Source organism: Thamnophis elegans, chromosome 14 (assembly GCF_009769535.1).
Source record: "Thamnophis elegans isolate rThaEle1 chromosome 14, rThaEle1.pri, whole genome shotgun sequence".
In the NCBI taxonomy this organism is placed as follows: Eukaryota; Metazoa; Chordata; class Lepidosauria; order Squamata; family Colubridae; genus Thamnophis; species Thamnophis elegans.
Genome location: NC_045554.1, coordinates 10691268 through 10709221, shown reverse-complemented (window position 1 = coordinate 10709221; position 17954 = coordinate 10691268). Strand labels below are relative to the sequence as shown.

Sequence of the window (17954 nt, the reverse complement as noted above, 5' to 3'; positions counted from 1 at the left end):
TTCAGAGTAAGATTTATTCAATTATTTCTTTATGAAACAAATTTATATTGCCACCCAACTTACATGTGTTGTGACTATCTGGTGCTTGCAACATTAACGTTGGGCAGGGTAGGAACCCAAGCAAAGAGTTGAAACAAAGATTTAGTAGTTTGTCCTTGTCTTCTTTCTAGGGCTAGCAGAGAGGGACTGGCTCCGGGTCATCCAGTTGTCTGTATGCTTAAGACAGGATAAGAACACCCCGGCTCCCAGTTTCTAGAATGGTGTCATTAACTGGTACACCAAACTGGTGTGCATACAGTATGCTTGAGGAAGAAGGAAGGAAGGAAGCGTGAGAAAGAGAAAGAGAGAAAGAAAGAGGGAGGGAGGAAAGAAGAAGGAAGGAAGGAAGGAAGGAAGGAAGGAAGGAAGGAAGGAAGGAAGGAAGGAAGGAAGGAAGGGAGGGCATTAGCACTTAGACTTATATACTGGTATATAAAACTGGTACACCAAACTGGTGTGCATACAGTATGCTTGAGGAAGAAGGAAGGAAGGAAGGAAGGAAGGAAGGAAGGAAGGAAGGAAGGAAGGAAGGAAGAGGGAGGAAGGAAGGAAGAGAAAGAGAAAGAGCGAAAGAAAGAGGAAGGAAGGAAGGAAAATTTAGCAAAGGCAATAGCTTTAAGACCTACTTCTGATATGAAATTCTATGTTAACCTTATTACCAAATTTGTCTTTTTGTCTATTCTAATTTCTTATTTTTATGGTTTACACGCAATCCTAAATTTTCATTTAGAAGCTATTTTAATTACATGTTTTAACTAGTTAAGGGACTTACGGAGTACAATCTTGACTGTAAGTATGGAGGATAGGTTTTACCCTTGTAAAAAGGCATTAAAATTAAAATTAAAATCAGAGACATTTCACGAGATACATGTATTTTAAAATGCCATACTAGATACTTTGTCCATTGTATAACTGACAATAAAATACACGCCTTTTGCACTGGTGGACATAAGCGAAACCTAAAAATATTCAGAACTCTTAAAATGCTATGTTGGGGTAACAGATTTCATCTAACGCTGTAGCAAAACTTTGAGTTGGCAAAGCATTTATTCATCTGGAGGACCATTCTGCTAACAAGCCAACAAATCTACTTTGTGCTAACAAACTTTAGCAACTTTCATCTGCAACTTGTGGCTGTCGTTTTTTTTTAGATATTTAATTTAGCATTCTCCCTTTGTTGTTGTTGTTGATCTTTAGGTCTTCCTCACCAAAAATGACCCAGCAACTAAGAGATCTACAGTTGGCCCATGCTCGAAAGCAGCCGGGACCATCATCCCCAAATGCCGCTAAGAGGCTTTATCGCAATCTCTCGGGAAAATTCAGAGTTAACTACATGTCATTTGATGAAGGAAACCTAGGCGGAAAAGCTGAAAAGGAGAAACAGCGAAAATCCTACCTGGTAAATAGATTTTCCTATCTGGTCTGAGTGAGTAGCTCAGTGGAGTTTTAGAAGAGCTGCTTCTTCTTCCTCCTCCTCCTCCTCCTCCTCCTCCTCCTCCTCCTCCTCCTCCTCCTCCCACTCCTCCTCCTCCTCCTTCATAAAAGTTATTGCATTACATTCTTGATTAAATTATCTTTCCATTGATATGTAATTTTATCGTACTACTAAAAAACGTGGTTTTATTACAGTATTTTTCAGAGTATAATTGCAATAGCAATAGCAGTTAGACTTATATGCCGCTTCATAGGGCTTTCAGCCCTCTCTAAGCGGTTTACAGAGTCAGCATATTGCCCCCAACAACAATCCGCGTCCTCATTTTACCCACCTCGGAAGGATGGAAGGCTGAGTCAACCCTGAGCCAGTGAGATTTGAACAGCCGAACTGCAGAACTGCAGTCAGCTGAAGTAGCCTGCAGTGCTGCATTTAACCACTGTGCCACCTCGGCTCGCAGTGGTTAAATGCACCTCCACCCCTAAAAGAGCGTGGAAATGTTGGTGGGCCTTATACACCGAATACAACCATTTTTGGCCTCCCGAAGCCCCACTGCCACATCCCTTTTTTCCAAAAACAGAGGCATTTTTGCCTTCCCCCAGCCCTGTTGAAGCCTGCAGAGTACTGCTGGTACTCTTATATACTGGTGTGTCTTATAGTCTGAAAAACATGGTAGCTAGTTTTTAGAAAATACCATATTTTTGGAGTATAAGATGCATCTTTTTCCCTCAAAAAAGAGGCTGAAAATCTGGGTGCGTCTTATACACTGAATACAGCATTTTTTTGCCTCCCGAAACCCTGCCCCCTTCACCAAAATGGCTGTGCATAGCCTTTAGGAGGCTTTCAGAGTGCTCCTGGGGGCTGGGGAGGGCAGAAATGAGTGAAAAACCAGCCATTTTTGCTCATCCCCCCCCCCAGCCCCCAGGAGCACTCTATAAGCCTCCTAAAGGCTATACATGCCCATTTTTTGATGAAAAATGGCCCCGTTTTCACAAAAAATGGGCCATTTTGGGGAAGTCTGCAGAGTGAAAAAGCTTTTTTTATTTGCCTCTTCAAAATCTTGGCGCGTTTTATACTCCGGTGCATCTTATACTCCAAAAAATACGGTACACTTTTCCCAAAAGGTTTCCACAATTTTGGCCACTCCTGTAGGGTGAATTGCAAGCGAGGAAGTGACTCCGGAAGAGCTGGCTTTGGAAGAGAATGATGCCCTCTCCCTTCTCCCCATCCCTGGGAATGTAGATGTGTATGCTTAAAAAGAAGGTAAGGTTTGCCAGACGATGTTCAGATCTAACAGAATGGTGTGACTTTGTTCCACTCTACAGTTTCAAGGCAACGCTGCTCTATTTGAGGCTGTTGAGTTGCAAGATCTCGATAAGGTGCAAGAGCTGCTGAAGCAATACAGTGTGGAGGAGCTGGATCTTAATACTCCTAACAGTGAAGGTCTCCTGCCGCTAGATATCGCCATCATGACCAACAACTCGCCCATTGCCAAGACCCTCTTGTTGGCTGGAGGCAAGGAAAGTCCTCACTGTAAGTCAGAAACATGATCCTTGCCCTCTTCCGCGCTCTTTCTCATAGTAACAATGGAGACTATTTGAAGCTCAGGGTTGAAATGAGGAGTCCTTGGTGCTCTCTGAGCTTGGTTGTTTTCCTGCAGATGTTTCATTACCCAAATATCATCTAGTACATCATCAATACTAGAAGGGAGGGGGTTATTGGACAAAAATCTGCCAGAGTTTGTAGCACAAATTCCAATCCAGAAAGCACATACAGATAACTGATTCAGCTGGATTCCTTAATTTCTTTATATATATAAGAATAGATGAATAAATGTACAATACCAACAGGTGGTTCTTCCAAGTAAACACGAGGCAGGAAAGTTATAGGCAAACACAAGCAGTTAGTTTCATATCAGCAGACAAGCCCAGACAGATTGCTAGTTTACTTTTCAGAGCAGTAGACTGCTTAAGTTTCTGTTTCAATTCTCTGCACAGACTCAAGTCTGTTTAAGCTCCCATTAGCTGACTTAGTTGCTGTGCCTATTCACTGGCTGACCTTGTTCCCGTGTCTCTCCCAGTCATGGATATTTTAACAAAATCTGTATGTGGTTGGAGAAGATGATACAATAATGTATTGACTTTAAATTCTTGTTCTTGTTGGGGATTCTAGCAGACACGTATAGTAAAGAAAATATATATTTGATTATCCGTGTAATAACTGCAGCTAGAATTGCATTTGCACAACATTGGAAAAGCGAAAAGATCCCTACGGGAGGAGAACGTGATTAAGAAAAATATGAGAATGTGCAGAAATGAACAGATTCACACTTGCAATTAAAGAAAAGGAAGAATCTGACTATTCCTTGAGAGTTGACTAGAAGACCACTAACATTCCTTCCAACTCTGTTTACCGTCTCATTCTGCATTCTGGCTGTTTGTCTTCCTTCAGATTTCTGCCTTAGAGCAGGCAGGGAAATTTTCAGCTGGTTATTTGTGAGTGAGGAAACGAGGGTCTCACAATGAGGGTCAGGGGCAGATTGCCTTTTCTTCCCTAAAAGCCTTCCTCTGAATGGGGACAGGAGGAGGCGTGACTTTGAATAAGCGCTCCGTAGCCTTCCTGTCCTGGCAGTGTGACATTGTGCCTCAAGTTCTTGTACACACACACACACACACACACACTCTAAAAGAGGTTGTGCGGGATGCAACCCTTGACACCTCTTCTTGCTGGGTGGCCCAGGGAGAGAGTACGCAGGGGCCTAGCTGTCAAGCATAGGTAATAATGGGAGAAGAGCGAAAGGACCTCGAGGTGTGACTTTTCTTTTCTATCCTTGCCTGTCAGGCAAACGAAGAGATTCCGCGGAATAAAACACCCGTCTTGAAAAACCTCAATGGGGGTCTTTCTCCTCTTGTTCGTGAAGGTTGAGCAAGGGGGCAGGTACCTCACACAGACTGGTTGCAAAGACGTTAGTCGTGGGCCATTTAGCACTTTTCCTATACCCGACTGTTAAAAAAAAAAGGCAATAAAAACCAAGGCTAGCCACCTCTCGTGTGACGGGACATGTGTTCCTACCTTGATACGCTTCGGCCAATGCCCAAGTGAGGTTCCACATGCTGATGTTGGCAAACCTCAATACACGGAGGCTAAGCCCCCTTCAGCCGGAGCGGATTGGAATGTGGGCCCTGCGTGCAGCTATAGATGTTCTGACCGAGGCTTCCCAAGAGCATGAAGCAAACTTTTTGTCCCGACAAAAACCCCTTTTATTAATTTCCTGTGAATTCTGCTCATTCACATCCAGCAAAGTCTTTCGAGGGAGGATTTACAGTCACAGACCTTATCTGGCTTGGAGAGCTGCTAGGCCCATATCTGTAAAACTCGACAAGGAGTCTCGGAGAGTCACAAACCAATTAAGCGAACTAATGGTCTCCTGCAAACTCCACTCCCCTTTTGCTCCTCTTTTATTTCCTCTGGGAGGGGCCATTCATCATCCACCTGTGGCCTTTACTTCCCCAAGTCGACCCCTGTTCTTTAGCTGACCTTCGTCTGGAAACTCTGCATGCGCTCACTGGGAACAGGCTCCAGCTGTTCCTCTGCCTCACTGATGTCTGACTCTGAAGGCAGCTGATAACTGGCAGACGGTCCTGGCCCCCTCTCTGCCTCCGACACAGATCCTCATGAGAGCCTTCCCCAGACTCCAGGACTGGTCCATGTTCCTCCCCAACCTCTGACTGCTCTTTAAAAGGCCAGATCCTGAAGAGGAAACTCAAATATGAGTTTCATCTCATTCATGCTGGGAAGGATTGAAGGCAAAAGAAGAAGGGGAGGACAGAGAAGGAGGTGGCTGGATGAAGTCACCGAAGCAGTAGGCATGAGCTTAAATGAACTCCAGAGGATGATAGAGGACAAGAAGGCCTGGAGGAACATTGTCCATGGGGTCGCGATAGGTTGGACACGAATTCGCAACTAACAACAACAACAAAAGCAAGGTTTCTCAACCATGGCCATTTTAAGATGTGTGGACTTCAGTTTCCAGAATTCCCCAGCCAGCTGTGTTGGCCAAGGTTGCGAAACCCTGGTCTAAAGCCATAAGAGAATCCTTTCCGATATGTAGAGAGGATCCTTCTTTCTCCCCCCGCCTTTTAATATTTTCGTCCTCTTTTTTTTCTCTTTCTCCCAAGTCGTAAGCCTGGAGAGTCGGTCTTTGCACTTGGCAACCCTGGTTCGGGAAGCCGAACAGCGGGTGAACGACCTCAGCGCGCAGGTGGTAAACGAGGTGCCCAACGCGGAAAGTTCCGAGAAAGAGAAACAGCTGAAGGCCTGGGAATGGCGATATCGGCTATACAAGCGCATGAATGCCGGGTTTGAGCACGCACGTGAGTCTCTGGGGAAAACCGGGCCCTCTACGCCGCCATGCCGAAAGATCGGGAATTTTGATCTATTGGAATACTGGAAGAAATATGCAATCCCTGTATAAGAGAGATGGGACGTTAAGATGGGAGGTGTATACTTGATAAACAAACAAATAAACTTACCTATCTACAAGGAGCCATGGTGACCTGAAGAATCCCTGGTGGCACAATGGTTAGAAAGCAGTACTCCAGGCTACTTCTGCACACAGGTCTGTGGGATAAGATCAGGAACTTTCAGCTGGGTGGAATCCCAGGAAGCTTTCAGAATTGGGATTTTCCACAGATGTGCCAACATGTCTGACTTATTAAATTGGAACTTTAAGGATAGCTCTGCCTTGGACTCTGATTTAATTCTGCATGATATTTGGAACGCTGACATTATCCCAATTCTGAAAACTTCCTGGGATTCCACCCAGTTGAAAGTTCATGATCTTATCCCCACACCCATAAATCCATCACATGATCCAATCTTCTTTGGCCACGCTGGCATCTCCACCCAGCTGGTTCCGGTCAGGTGCAGAGGTGCGGAGACAAAAGATGATCTTGGGCTTCTAGAAAGGAATGACAACAACACATTCCACAATTCTACTCCTTTCTATTCCCCCATCCCAATTACTACACTAATGAAACAGCATAGTGAAATAATAGAAAGTGTGGCAGGCCAAAGATCCTAAAAGGAACATAACTACAGGCCTGACAGCAAGTTTTGTTAAAACTGCTGACGTGCACGGAGCACGCGTCAGGTGCAGGCAGGCGGGCGCGAAGCACGCAATCACCGAACAGGTTGTTAAACTGGCAGGATCCCACCACTGATGCCATGATCTTGGGAGACATTGCAACCATCATAAGCACATGGCAATTTCCAAGTGCCAAATTCTTGATCACATGCCCATGGTGATGCTATGATGAGTGTAAGAACTGGTTGTAAGTTGCTATTTTCAGGGCCGTTGTAACGTCAAACAAATGGTTGTAAGTCAAGGACCACTTGAATCTCTTATCAAGCTTATCTTCCTCTCTACAGTTTCCTTTACAAAATTTTTGTTTCATTTTGACTGTGAGTAACAGCCAGGCTCTTAAATTTGCCTTTGATTAAAGCAATGTTCCTTGGGTACAGCTGGGCCCGTTTTCCTGATATCTGTGCTGTATTCTTCCGCCCCATTGCAGGAGTCCCAGATCCACCTACAAACGTACACCTTTCCGTGGCCAGCAGCACCTCTGTCGAAGTGTCATTTCAGGAGCCTTTAAGCGTCAATTCAGCGATTGTCACCAAATACAAAGGTAAGCTTCCGGGTGTTACATCAACAGCAGTGAACAAAATTTTCCAAGCAGGAAACTTGAAATCTCCTGGCGATGCATCACTAGAATTCACCATCTCCTAGTGATTGGCCCAAAGTCACCCAGCCTGCTTTTCATGCCTTGGGAGGGACTAGAATTCACTGTCTCCTAGTGATTGGCCCAAAGTCACCCAGTTGGCTTTCATGCCTAAGGCAGGACTAGAACTCACCGTCTCCGAGTGATTGGCCCAAAGTCATCCAGCTGGCTTTTATGCCTAGGGCGGGACTAGAATTTATCATCTCTTGGTGATTGGCTCAAAGTCACCCAGTTAGCTTTCACGCCTAAGGCAGGACTAGAACTCACCGTCTCCTAGTGATTGGCCCAAAGTCACCCAGCTGGCTTTTCTGCTTAGGGCAGGACTAGAACTTATCATCTCCTAGTGATTGGCCCAAATTCACCCAGCTTGCTTTTATGCCTAATGCAGCACTAGAACTCACCAACTCCTAGTGATTGGCCCAAAGTCACCAAGCTGCCTTTTATGCCTAATGCAGCACTAGAACTCACCAACTCCTAATGATTGGCTCAAAGTCATCTATCTGGCTTTCCTGCTTAGGGCAGGACTAGAAGTCACAGTCTCCTGGTGATCAGTGTAAAGTCGCCTAGCCAGCTTTCATGTCTAAGATAGGACTAAAACTCCCCGTCTCCTGGTTTCTAGCCCGGTCCTACAACCGCTAGATCAAACCGGCTTTCTTAATTACTGGCCAAGTAAGGGTTGGTTTCTTCTTGTCATTGCAGTTGAGTGGAGCTGCTCACCCACTTTTTCCCCACCGCTGGGCGAAATGGTGATTGACAAGCTGAAAAAACTCCAGATCTCCATCCACGGCCTTGTCTCGGTGAGTGTGTGTCCCTTTGCGGGTGTGTGGAACCTTCAGGCTACTTCAGGGCTTGACCCCAAACGACCCCAACCTTTTCTCACTCCAAAGGCGCTAAGACAGTGTTTCTCAACCTTAGCAACTTGAAGATGTCTGGACTTCAACTCCCAGAATTCCCCAGCCAGCGAATGCTGGCTGGGGAATTCTGGCAGTTGAAGTCCGGACATCTTCAAGTTGCCAAGGTTGAGAAACACTGCGCTAAGATCTCTCCACCCTGACCTTCTGCCCACCCAAACAGCAGGCAGGCCAAAGATTTCCCAAATGTTTTCAGTCGGTTTTGGGTTAAAAACAACGACGCACCCATTTGAAGGACGGGTATATTTTCATACACACCTCTTGCAATGGGAGTGTAGTTACTGGCACCAAAGGTGCCCATTTTCAGATCTGATACAAAATTGTGGTGGCAATTTATGTAATTTGCAAGGCTAGAAGGAGATGAATTGTGCTCTTTGTTACATTCTAGACTTGAAATACCAGGTTGTGTTATCATGCCATGTCAGGTAAGTGCTTCGTTAGAATAGCAGAGTTGGAAGGGGCCTTGGAGGTCTTCTAGTCCAACCCCCTGCTTAGGCAGGAAACCCTACACCACTTCAGACAAATGGTTATCCAAGATGTTATTAAAAACTTCCAGTGTTGGAGCATTAAAAACTTAAAGGCAAGTTGTTCCACTGATTAAGTTGTTCTCACTGTCAGGAAATTTCTCCTTAGTTCTGAGTTGCTTCTCTCCTTGATTAGTTCCCACCCATTGCTTCTTGTCCTACCTTCAGGTGCTTTGGTGAATAGCATGACTCCCTCTTCCTTGTGGCAACAGAAAAAATAATAGTAAGTTGGGATAGAAATAAAGTGTGAGGACCAGTCATAAATCACCTTTTTTCCAGTGCTATTGTAACATCAAACAGTCGTGAATCGAGGACTCCCTTAGAACAGCTGCTAATAGAATAGAATATAACAACAGAGTTGGAAGGAACCTTAGAGGTTTTCTAGTCCAACCCCCCGGTTAGGTAAGAAATCCTATACCACTTCAGACAAATGGTTATACAATCTCTTCTTAAAAACTTCCAGTGTTGGGGCATTCACAAGTTCTGGAGGCAAGTTGTTCCACTGGTTAATTGTTCTCACTGTCAGGAAATTTCTCCTTAGTCCTAAGTTGCTTCTCTCCTTGATTAGTTTCCACCCATTGCTTCTTGTTCTACCCTCAGTTGCCTTGGAGAATAGCTTGATTCCCTCTTCTTTGTGGCAACCCCTGAGATATTGGAAGATGGCTATCGTGTCTCCCCTAGTTCTTCTTTCCATTAAACTAGACATACCCAGTTCCTGCAACCGTTCTTCATATATTTTATTGTCCAGCCCAATCTCTTCTTAAAAACCTTCAGTACTGGAGCACCCACAGCTTCTGGAGGCGAGTTGTTCCACTGATTAATTGTTTTAACTGTCAGGAAATTTCTCCTTCTAGGTGGGTTCATGCCTTGATTAGTTTCCACCCATTGCTTCTTGTTCTGCTCTCAGGTGCTTTGGAGAATAGCATGACTCCCTCTTCCTTGTAGCAACCCCTGAGATATTGGAACACTGTTATCCTGTCTCCCCTGGTCCTTCTTTTCAATAAACTAGATATACCCAATTCCAGCAAGCATTTTTTGTATGTTTTAGCCTCCAGTCCCCTAATCATCTCAAGTGCGTTGACATTGAGGTGTCAATGATGCTAAACATTTTCCTCACTGCTGTAAATGCGCAGTAAATCTCCCAAAACTCCTTCCCTTTCAGGGGAAACGTCCTGCAGACAGGTAGTCCTCAAGTTACAACAGTTCACTTAGTGACCGAAGTTACAACAGCACTGAAAAAAGTGACTTGCCACACTGAAAAAAAGTGAATTATGACACTCACAATTGGTGCAGCATCTTCACGATCAAAATTCAGACACTGGGCAACTGACTCATGTTTACGACGGTTGCAGTGTCCCGGGGTAATGTAGATCCCCTTTGGTGACTTCCCGACAACAAAGTCCTCAGGGAAACCAGATTTGCTAACTTAACAACTGTGGTGATTCACTTAACAAGCTGAAGCAAGAAAGGTGGCAAAATGAGGCAAAACCCATTTATTTAATTATTTGGAAATTTTATATTGCTGCCTACTCACAAACGGTGACTCAAGGCGGGGTCCCTTAACAAATGTCTCACTTAGCAACAAAAAGTTTGGACTCACTCAATCACAGTCATAAGTCAAAGATTGTTCTGAGCGAGGCTTCCCGAGAGCAGGAAGCCCTTGTCCTGACAAAAAACCCTTTTATTAATTGACTGTTAATTCTGTTCATTCACATCCAGCAAAGTCTTTCAAGGGAGGATTTACAGTCACAGACCTTATCTGGCTTGGAGAGCTGCCAGGCCGATATCTGCAGAACTTGGCAAGGAGTCTTGGAGAGTCTAGAACCAATGAAGGGAACTAATTGTCTCCTGCAAACTCCACTCCCCTTTCGCTCCTCTTTTATTTCCTCTGGGAGGGGCCATTCATCATCCACCTGTGGCTTACTCCTAAGTCAACCCCTGTTCTTTAGCCGTTCTCTTCATCTGGCAGCTCTGCGCATGCGCACACTGGGAATAGGCTCCATCTGCCTCACTGATGTCTGACTCTGGAGGCAGCTGATAACTAGCATACGGCCATGGTCCCCTCTCTGCCTCTGACACAGAGCCCACATCAGAGCCTTCCCCAGACTCCACGACTGGCCCATCTTCCTCCCCAACCTCCTCACTGTTGGAATCTACTGCCAGCCCCACTGGTGGGCCACAACAAGGATTACCTGTATTTTATCAGCCTTCCCGAAGCCTCAATGCTTTCTAGCATCCCTGGGTTCAGTTTCAGTGAGCAGGAGAGAGGGCGGGGGGGGGGGGAGAGAAAAAGAGAATAAACCTAGAGCTGAATTAAAACTATTTGTGTTCGTGCCAGACTGCCTTTTAAGCCACAGTTTGCCATGACGGTTGAAAACATGACAGTGTCATGTTGTCTGATGTGATGACGTCACTCAGCCGCATGACAAAACCGTGTCAACCCTCGAGAGTCAATGGGGAAGCCCGGTTCACTTAAGGACCGGGTTACAAACATAACAATGGCAATGATTCACTTAACAACTGTGGCCAGAAAGATTGTAAAATGGAGCAAAACACGCTTAGCTAATGTCTCGCTCAGCAGCATGAATTTTGGGCTCCGTGATGTTTGTACTTAGAGGACGACCTGTATATAAAAACAGCCTTTGGACTTGTAAACAGGGTAAATAGTTTCCTGTTTGCTCGTTGAGAATGTAATTAAAATTAAAGGTTCCCCTCGCACATCTGTACTACTCGTTCCCGACTCTACGGGGTGGTGCTCATCTCCATTTCAAAGCCGAAGAACCAGCGCTGTCTGAAGACGTCTCCGTGGTCATGTGGCCACCATGCCAGCGAAGGCTCATGGAACGCTGTTCCCTTCCCACCAAAGGTGGCCCCTATTTTTTTACTTGCATTTTTTACGTGCTTTCGAACTACTAGGTTGGCAGAAGCTGGGACAAGTAACGGGAGCTCACTCTGTTACGCGGCGCTAGGGATTCGAACCGCCGAACTGCCGACCTTTCTTATTGACAAGCTCAGCGTCTTAGCCCCTGAGCCACCACGACCCTATTGAGAACGCAATCGCGATGTGCTTTATAACGTATTTGCCATATGTTAAATAAATAGGAAAATGGAAAATGCTCTCCTTTCCATCTGCCCTCCATGTATATCCGCTCTCGTCCAGCCTTCTCCACCAGCTCCAGAGCTAATTGGAAAGCAGAATCTCTGGCTCCAGTCCTGTCTTTGGGGCAATGGAATCCTAGGCCGGCTGAGCCCTCCCCCCTCCCCTTTCCCTCCCCCCTTTCTTATCTCGCTGGGAACGGCCAGGACTCCTGGCACAGTTGTCCCCTCTCATTGTTGTGGTGGATGGCTTCCAAGGGGAAAACAGGAGCCAGCCTGGCTGCTGAGCACACAGCATGGGAGCAAAAGGAAGGATGAGGCCAGGGGATGCAGCCCGGACTTCAAGATCGCGCAACAGCCAAACCAGCCTCGAAGCTTAAATTTGGCACATGCTGTCCACTGGGAAAGCATCGGGCTCCAGGGAACAAAACAAATCGATCTGCTGGCTTCTTTCAGCCGGCAGCCGTTCGATCCCGAAGCGAAGTTTATTTGACTGACACCCTGCCTTTCTGCTCCGACATGGATCGATGGATTTGACATCCAAACCAGAGCGATAGCTCTGCCCGTGGGGAAAAAAACGAACTCTGGGAATGAAAAGTGGGAATGGTGGCTGATCCAGCTTTTGCCAACTGTCATCCCAAGCTGCTTCTAACAGTTGGCAAAAGTGGGATCAGCCAATTTTCATTCCCAGAGTTCTTTTTTTGGGGGGATGTCAAATCTATCGATCCAAATATGATGTCGGAGCAGAAAGGCAGGGTGTCAATCAAATAAGGCACGGAGGTCACACAGCCAGGCCGAGAGTTCAAGCTCCCTTTTAATGCTCCCAAGTTTTCCCCCACCCCCATGCTCCCACGTTCTTGGCAAGTCCCAGAGCAAAGTGTGCGCGCACAGAGAGAGACAGCAGCTTCTGGCTGGGCCCAGTCCAGCAAAAAAAATGAAGAGGGAAAGGAATCCATGAACCTAGGAACAAACAAGGACTCCATAAAGTAGAGAAGAAGGTACTGAGTCCATGAATTCAGGAAGAAGCAAGCAATCCTGCAAACTCCAAATGTCACTACCAGCACACCAAACTCTACCCATTCAGCGTTTGTTCCTGATAAACGCCCCTTCCCATAGCATCCCCTTAAATCTCAGTCCCCAGGTGTGCCTTGTGAAGAGGGGCGGAATTTCCTGGTCAGCCTGCGCTGTTCTCACCTTCTCTCCACTCTCCGTGCTCAGGGATCAGGAGCGGGTCGTCCTTGCTCACCGCCTGAGCTCCATCGCTCCTCATGTTCACTCCTTGTCCTCTCTCGGCCATCCTGCGCCCCCACCCCATTCCTCCCTGCTTACAAGCTGTCCCAATCCCGAAGGGCCCTGGGCTGAGCTGTCTCGGGCTGCCCCTCCCCACATTCCTGCAAAGCCAATGAAGCCGCCCTGTCATTCATTTATTTATTTATTTATTTATTTATTTATTTATTTATTTATTTATTTATTTATTTATTTATTTGACTTATATACCGCTTCATAGGGCTTTCAGCCTTCTCTAAGCGGTTTACAGATTTTTAGCAAATTGAGTCAGCAAATCGCCCCCACAGTCTGGGTCCTCATTTCACCCACCTCGGAAGGATGGAAGGCTGAGTCCACCTTGAGCCGGTGAGATTTGAACCGCTGAACTGCAGATAACAGTCGGCTGAAGTGGCCTGCAGTACTGCACCCTAACCACTGCGCCACCTCGGCTCAATCTCAATCTCCCTCCAGGTTATACAACAGGAGGTGGTAACAGCATTCAGCTTTAAGCTGTTTTTCTGTGCCCTTGCCCTTAAAAATCAGACTTTGCCATCTGCTGTCTGCGGGTTGCGAGTTGGCAACTTCCAGGAACTTAAAGCAACAACAGGTAGTCCTCGACTTACGACCTCGATTGAGCCCAAAATTTCTGTTGTGAAGAGAGAGATTTCTTTTTTTTTTAAATACGTTTTTTATTTTTTATTTAATTTTCATACAAGTAGCCACATGTATACCCTTACATCATAACCAACACTATTTTGTATTATTCAGTATTATGTCAATTTGTCTTACCATCAACCCCCCAAAGACTATCATTTGCTCTTCTGTTTTCCATCCACCATATTTATGCCTTATCCATCGCTTTCTTGCCTCTTCTCCCTTTCTCCTCCCTACCCCCCTTCTTCCTTCTCTACTTCCCCTTCCTCTCTCCTTCTCCTCTCTCCTCTTTCCATTCCTTCCTTTGCTTCTCCTCTTCCCCCCTTACCCACTCTCCTAACCCCTCTCATCCTCCTCTTGTCTCCCTTCTCTTTTCCACTCTCTTCATCTCATTTACATGGTATATTTCAGCATCTGAGCGAGCTCCCTTTAATGTTGATGGTGTTAGTCATTTCATTTCAGTAGACATCCTTCATATTAATAATTTTAACATATATCCTCACTTTCTTAAGTGAGTCCCCCCCCACCATTTTACAACCTTTCTTGCTTGTTAAAGTGATAGAACAAGTGAGATATCTTCCACTTCTCCTTTACCACATATACAAACCGGTTCTGCAATTGGTGTTCTCTTATAACTGCCATTACACTGTGACTATACAGAACTTGTAGGTCTGCAGGAGGGGTGGGTTCCTGCCAGTTCTAACCTCTTCTATAGAAGAGGTTCCACAAATCTACAGTGCCGTTTAGAACCGGTTCCAGCTCCCTCCCCCCCCCCCGCCCATCCACACATCATCAAGATGAAGAGTGAGAGGAGGAATTCTGGGAGTTGAAGTCCACAAGTCCTAGAGCTGTCGAGTTTGAACACCCCTAGGGGCTTTTTTTCTAAAGGGTTAGGGGTGCAAGGGTCTTGTAACTTGACAGCTTTAAGACTTGCACACTTCAATGCCAGAGTTCCTGAGCCAACATGACTGGAGGAGGAATTCTGGGAGTTGAAGTCCACAAGTCTTAAAGCTGTCAAGTTTGAACACCGCTGGGGTTTTTTTTTTCCTAAAGGGTTAGGGGTGCAAAGGTCTTGTAACTTGACAGCTTTAAGACTTGCGTGCTTCAAATGCCAGAGTTTCTGAGCCAACATTTTGGTTGCTAAGCAAGAGCATTATTAAGTGAGTTTCACAACATTTTACAAGTTGGCCACACCCACCCGGTCACATGGCTGGCAAGCCACTCCCACCCAGTCATGTGACCAGCAAGCCACTCCCACAAAGCAAGCCACACCTACAGAAGAGATTCTAAAAAAATTTGAAACCCACCACTTGTCTGCACATATTCTCCCCTTATTAGAGAGATTGCCAGGGAGTGCAGGCAATTTTTATCTAGGTTTTCTCCTCCAGGACACAAACCCGGCTACAACATATGCAGTGGCAAAGTTCTGTGCAGCTGCAATGTCCACAAGAAAAAAATTGGTTACAGAACTGTTGTGGCCCAGCAGGAGCCGTTGAAACTGCCACCAGACTCCGACAGTGAGGGGCCCTATGAGTCGGCCCTGGAGGATGTGGAGGACCCTGGACAGGGTTCCGAGCAGGGTACAGAGAGATTGGTTGGCCACCAGGTGGCGCCTGAGCCTTGGATCAGTGGGGAGGAGACAAGGGAAAGTGATCCAGAAACCAACAGTGAGTTGTTCCTGGATGCACGCTGTCGAAGAGCTACTCGGCATCAAGAACAACTACGTAATTACAGGAGGTAATTTCGCTCAGCTGATGGCCATTAGGCTTCTCTCCAGACTATAAAACAGACTGCTTGTGTCATGCCCTTCTTGCAGAAGTCAACGCTTTGACTAAAGAGAAACTAACTTGGCAGGCTGGATTGCTGCCAGAGTTTGTCTGAATTGCTGCCAAGGTTTGTTGGCCTTGCTGCCAAGGTCCTTATCTGTTTGTTTACTTGGCTTTCAGCCACCGAGAGTCTGGTCTTGTTATTAAAGGACATTCTCATTAAGCGTGTCTCGGCTTTCGTTACTGGACGGAGGAGGGGGTCAGAACACAGAAGTATAGTTGTCATCTTGTACCAATTATTTGGACATATCCCTAACAATTTCTGGACCATTGTATTTACTCGCATACTTACTGGCTTTGTACCCAGGCAAACCAGGGAGTGACCCGAACAATTTGAGAACATGTACGTTGTTATCCACTTTTATTTTATTTTTTTTAATTTTAATTAATTTTTTATTTTATCAATTTCATATATACATTCACAATTATATGATCTCATCACTGTTATTAATAATATGTATTTATAACAATTTTTTCCCTACAGTTGACAATATACTTGAAAATTGCTTTCTTACCATCCCATAGATCCATCTTATCCATCTTATCTTACAACGGTCCTACTTCTTCTTCCCTCCCTCCCTCTTTCCTTCCCTCGTTTCTTCTCTCCTACTCTCCTTCCTTCCCTCCTTCCTTCCCTCCCTCCTTCCCCCTTCCCTCCCTCCTTTCTTCTCTCCTTCTCTCCTTCCCTCCTTCCTTCCCTCCTTCCTTCCTTCCCTCCTTTCTTCTCTCCTTCTCTCCTTCCTTTCCCCCCTTCCTTTCCTCCTTCCTTCCCCCCTTCCTTCTCTCCTACATTCCCTCCTTCCTTCCCTCCTTTCTTCTCTCCTTCTCTCCTTCCTTCCCTCCTTCCTTCCCTCCTTTCTTATTTATCCACTTTTAACGTCAATACTTTTTAATTATATCTTAATGTCAGTACTTTTGAACATATCGTAAAAAGTAAGGTGTATTGCTGGTTTTCGGCCGTAATAAAGATTTATACTTGTACTGCTTGTTAAAGTGAATCACTGCAGTTGATAAGTCAGTAACCCGGTTGTTAAGTGAATCCGGATTCCTCGTTGAGTTTGCTCCTCAAAAGGTCGCAAGAGGCAATTGGGTGACCTTGGGACCCTGGCCAGCGTCATAAATATGAACGGCTGAATTTTGAACACGTGATTCTGGGGATGCTGCGAAGGTGGTAAGTGTGGAAAACGGTCAAAAGTCACTTTTTTCAGTGCAGTGGTCACTATATGAACTGTTGAAAGTCAAGGACTCCCTTGAGTATATATTGTGTAGTAGTTGAGCTTTAAGCTAGCCTCTGGGTTCAGGTGTCTTTTTTTTTTCCTTCACAGGGTACAGCTTACTATGTCCAGGTATCTGCCTACAACATGAAGGGCTGGGGAGCCCCACAGACATCCATACCCCCCTATGCCATCCCCTCGAGTAAGTATGACGAACGGAAGCATTGTCCCCAAAGGGCTTTTCTCAAGAGACAGCTGGATTTTCTGGTTTTTCTTTTGAAGACGTTTCGCTTCTCATCCAAGAAGCTTCTTCAGCTCTGATAGGAATAGTGGGGAATGGAAGGATTTATATCCCTTGCAGACAGAGCTGGTCATTTGCATCCTTTTAGAGGGTCATTGAGGCCACTTGGAGTTTTACCTGTGTCCTCAAGGTCACCTGAGTGGTGCAAATAATTCCTGTAGTCTGCAATTTTTCCTCTGGAAATCCATTCCTACTCCCACACCATTCCAAGGGTCTTCATCCCAAATTGTATAGCTCAAAAGTCTGTAGAGATTCTCCGTCATCCAGGTCATGGTTATCCTAAAGGTGCTTTTTCAGGAGGCAACTGGACTTCCTTTTTTTTTCTTTTGAAGACATTTCGCTTCTCATCCAAGAAGCTTCTTCAGCTCTGACAGGATGGTGGAGTGTTCTGACACCCCCTCCCCCATACACCAAGGCACTCCAAGACAAGATTACTGTCAGACAATTTATTCACAGTAAATTAACACACCAACAAGACTTTGGCAGCAATCCAGACTTCCAAGATAAGAAATACACACGAGAGCTTCTCCAGCGTTGGTATATTAGGTGAATCCTGCAAACAGCCTCCTCCCAAAGTCTCTCCTTATATACTCTTTTGGGAGGAGTCTAATTACAACCACCTGGGTCCAATTATCTTCTGTATCTGCGTAGTTGCTCTCGGCGCTTATCTGCCCACCTTTGCCCAGCGTCTGGGACCAACTCTCTTAGCTCCTCCCCACTGCTCCAGGGCCTGACCTCAGGGACCAACTCCCTTTGGCTTTCACCGCTGCTCCGCGCCTCCTGGTGGCCAGCCAGCCTCTCTGGTCCCTGCTCAGAGTCTGAACCCTGTCCAGGGTCCTCCACATCTTCCAGAGCCGACTCATGGGCCCCTCGCTGTCAGAGTCTGTTTGCAACTCCAACGGCTCCTGCTG

At 45.9% G+C, this 17954-nt stretch overlaps 1 protein-coding gene across 1 annotated transcript in view; it reads left to right on the top strand.

The window, feature by feature from the left end:
- Positions 1–17954, top strand: part of LOC116517380 (ankyrin repeat and fibronectin type-III domain-containing protein 1-like) — a 285435-nt gene that overhangs the window by 237649 nt on the left and 29832 nt on the right. The window contains exons 5-10 of the mRNA XM_032230288.1: positions 1237–1438; positions 2797–3004; positions 5650–5844; positions 7045–7158; positions 7951–8048; positions 16854–16944. Coding sequence (XP_032086179.1) covers positions 1237–1438; positions 2797–3004; positions 5650–5844; positions 7045–7158; positions 7951–8048; positions 16854–16944 — 908 coding nt within the window. The remainder of the gene's footprint in view (positions 1–1236; positions 1439–2796; positions 3005–5649; positions 5845–7044; positions 7159–7950; positions 8049–16853; positions 16945–17954) is intronic.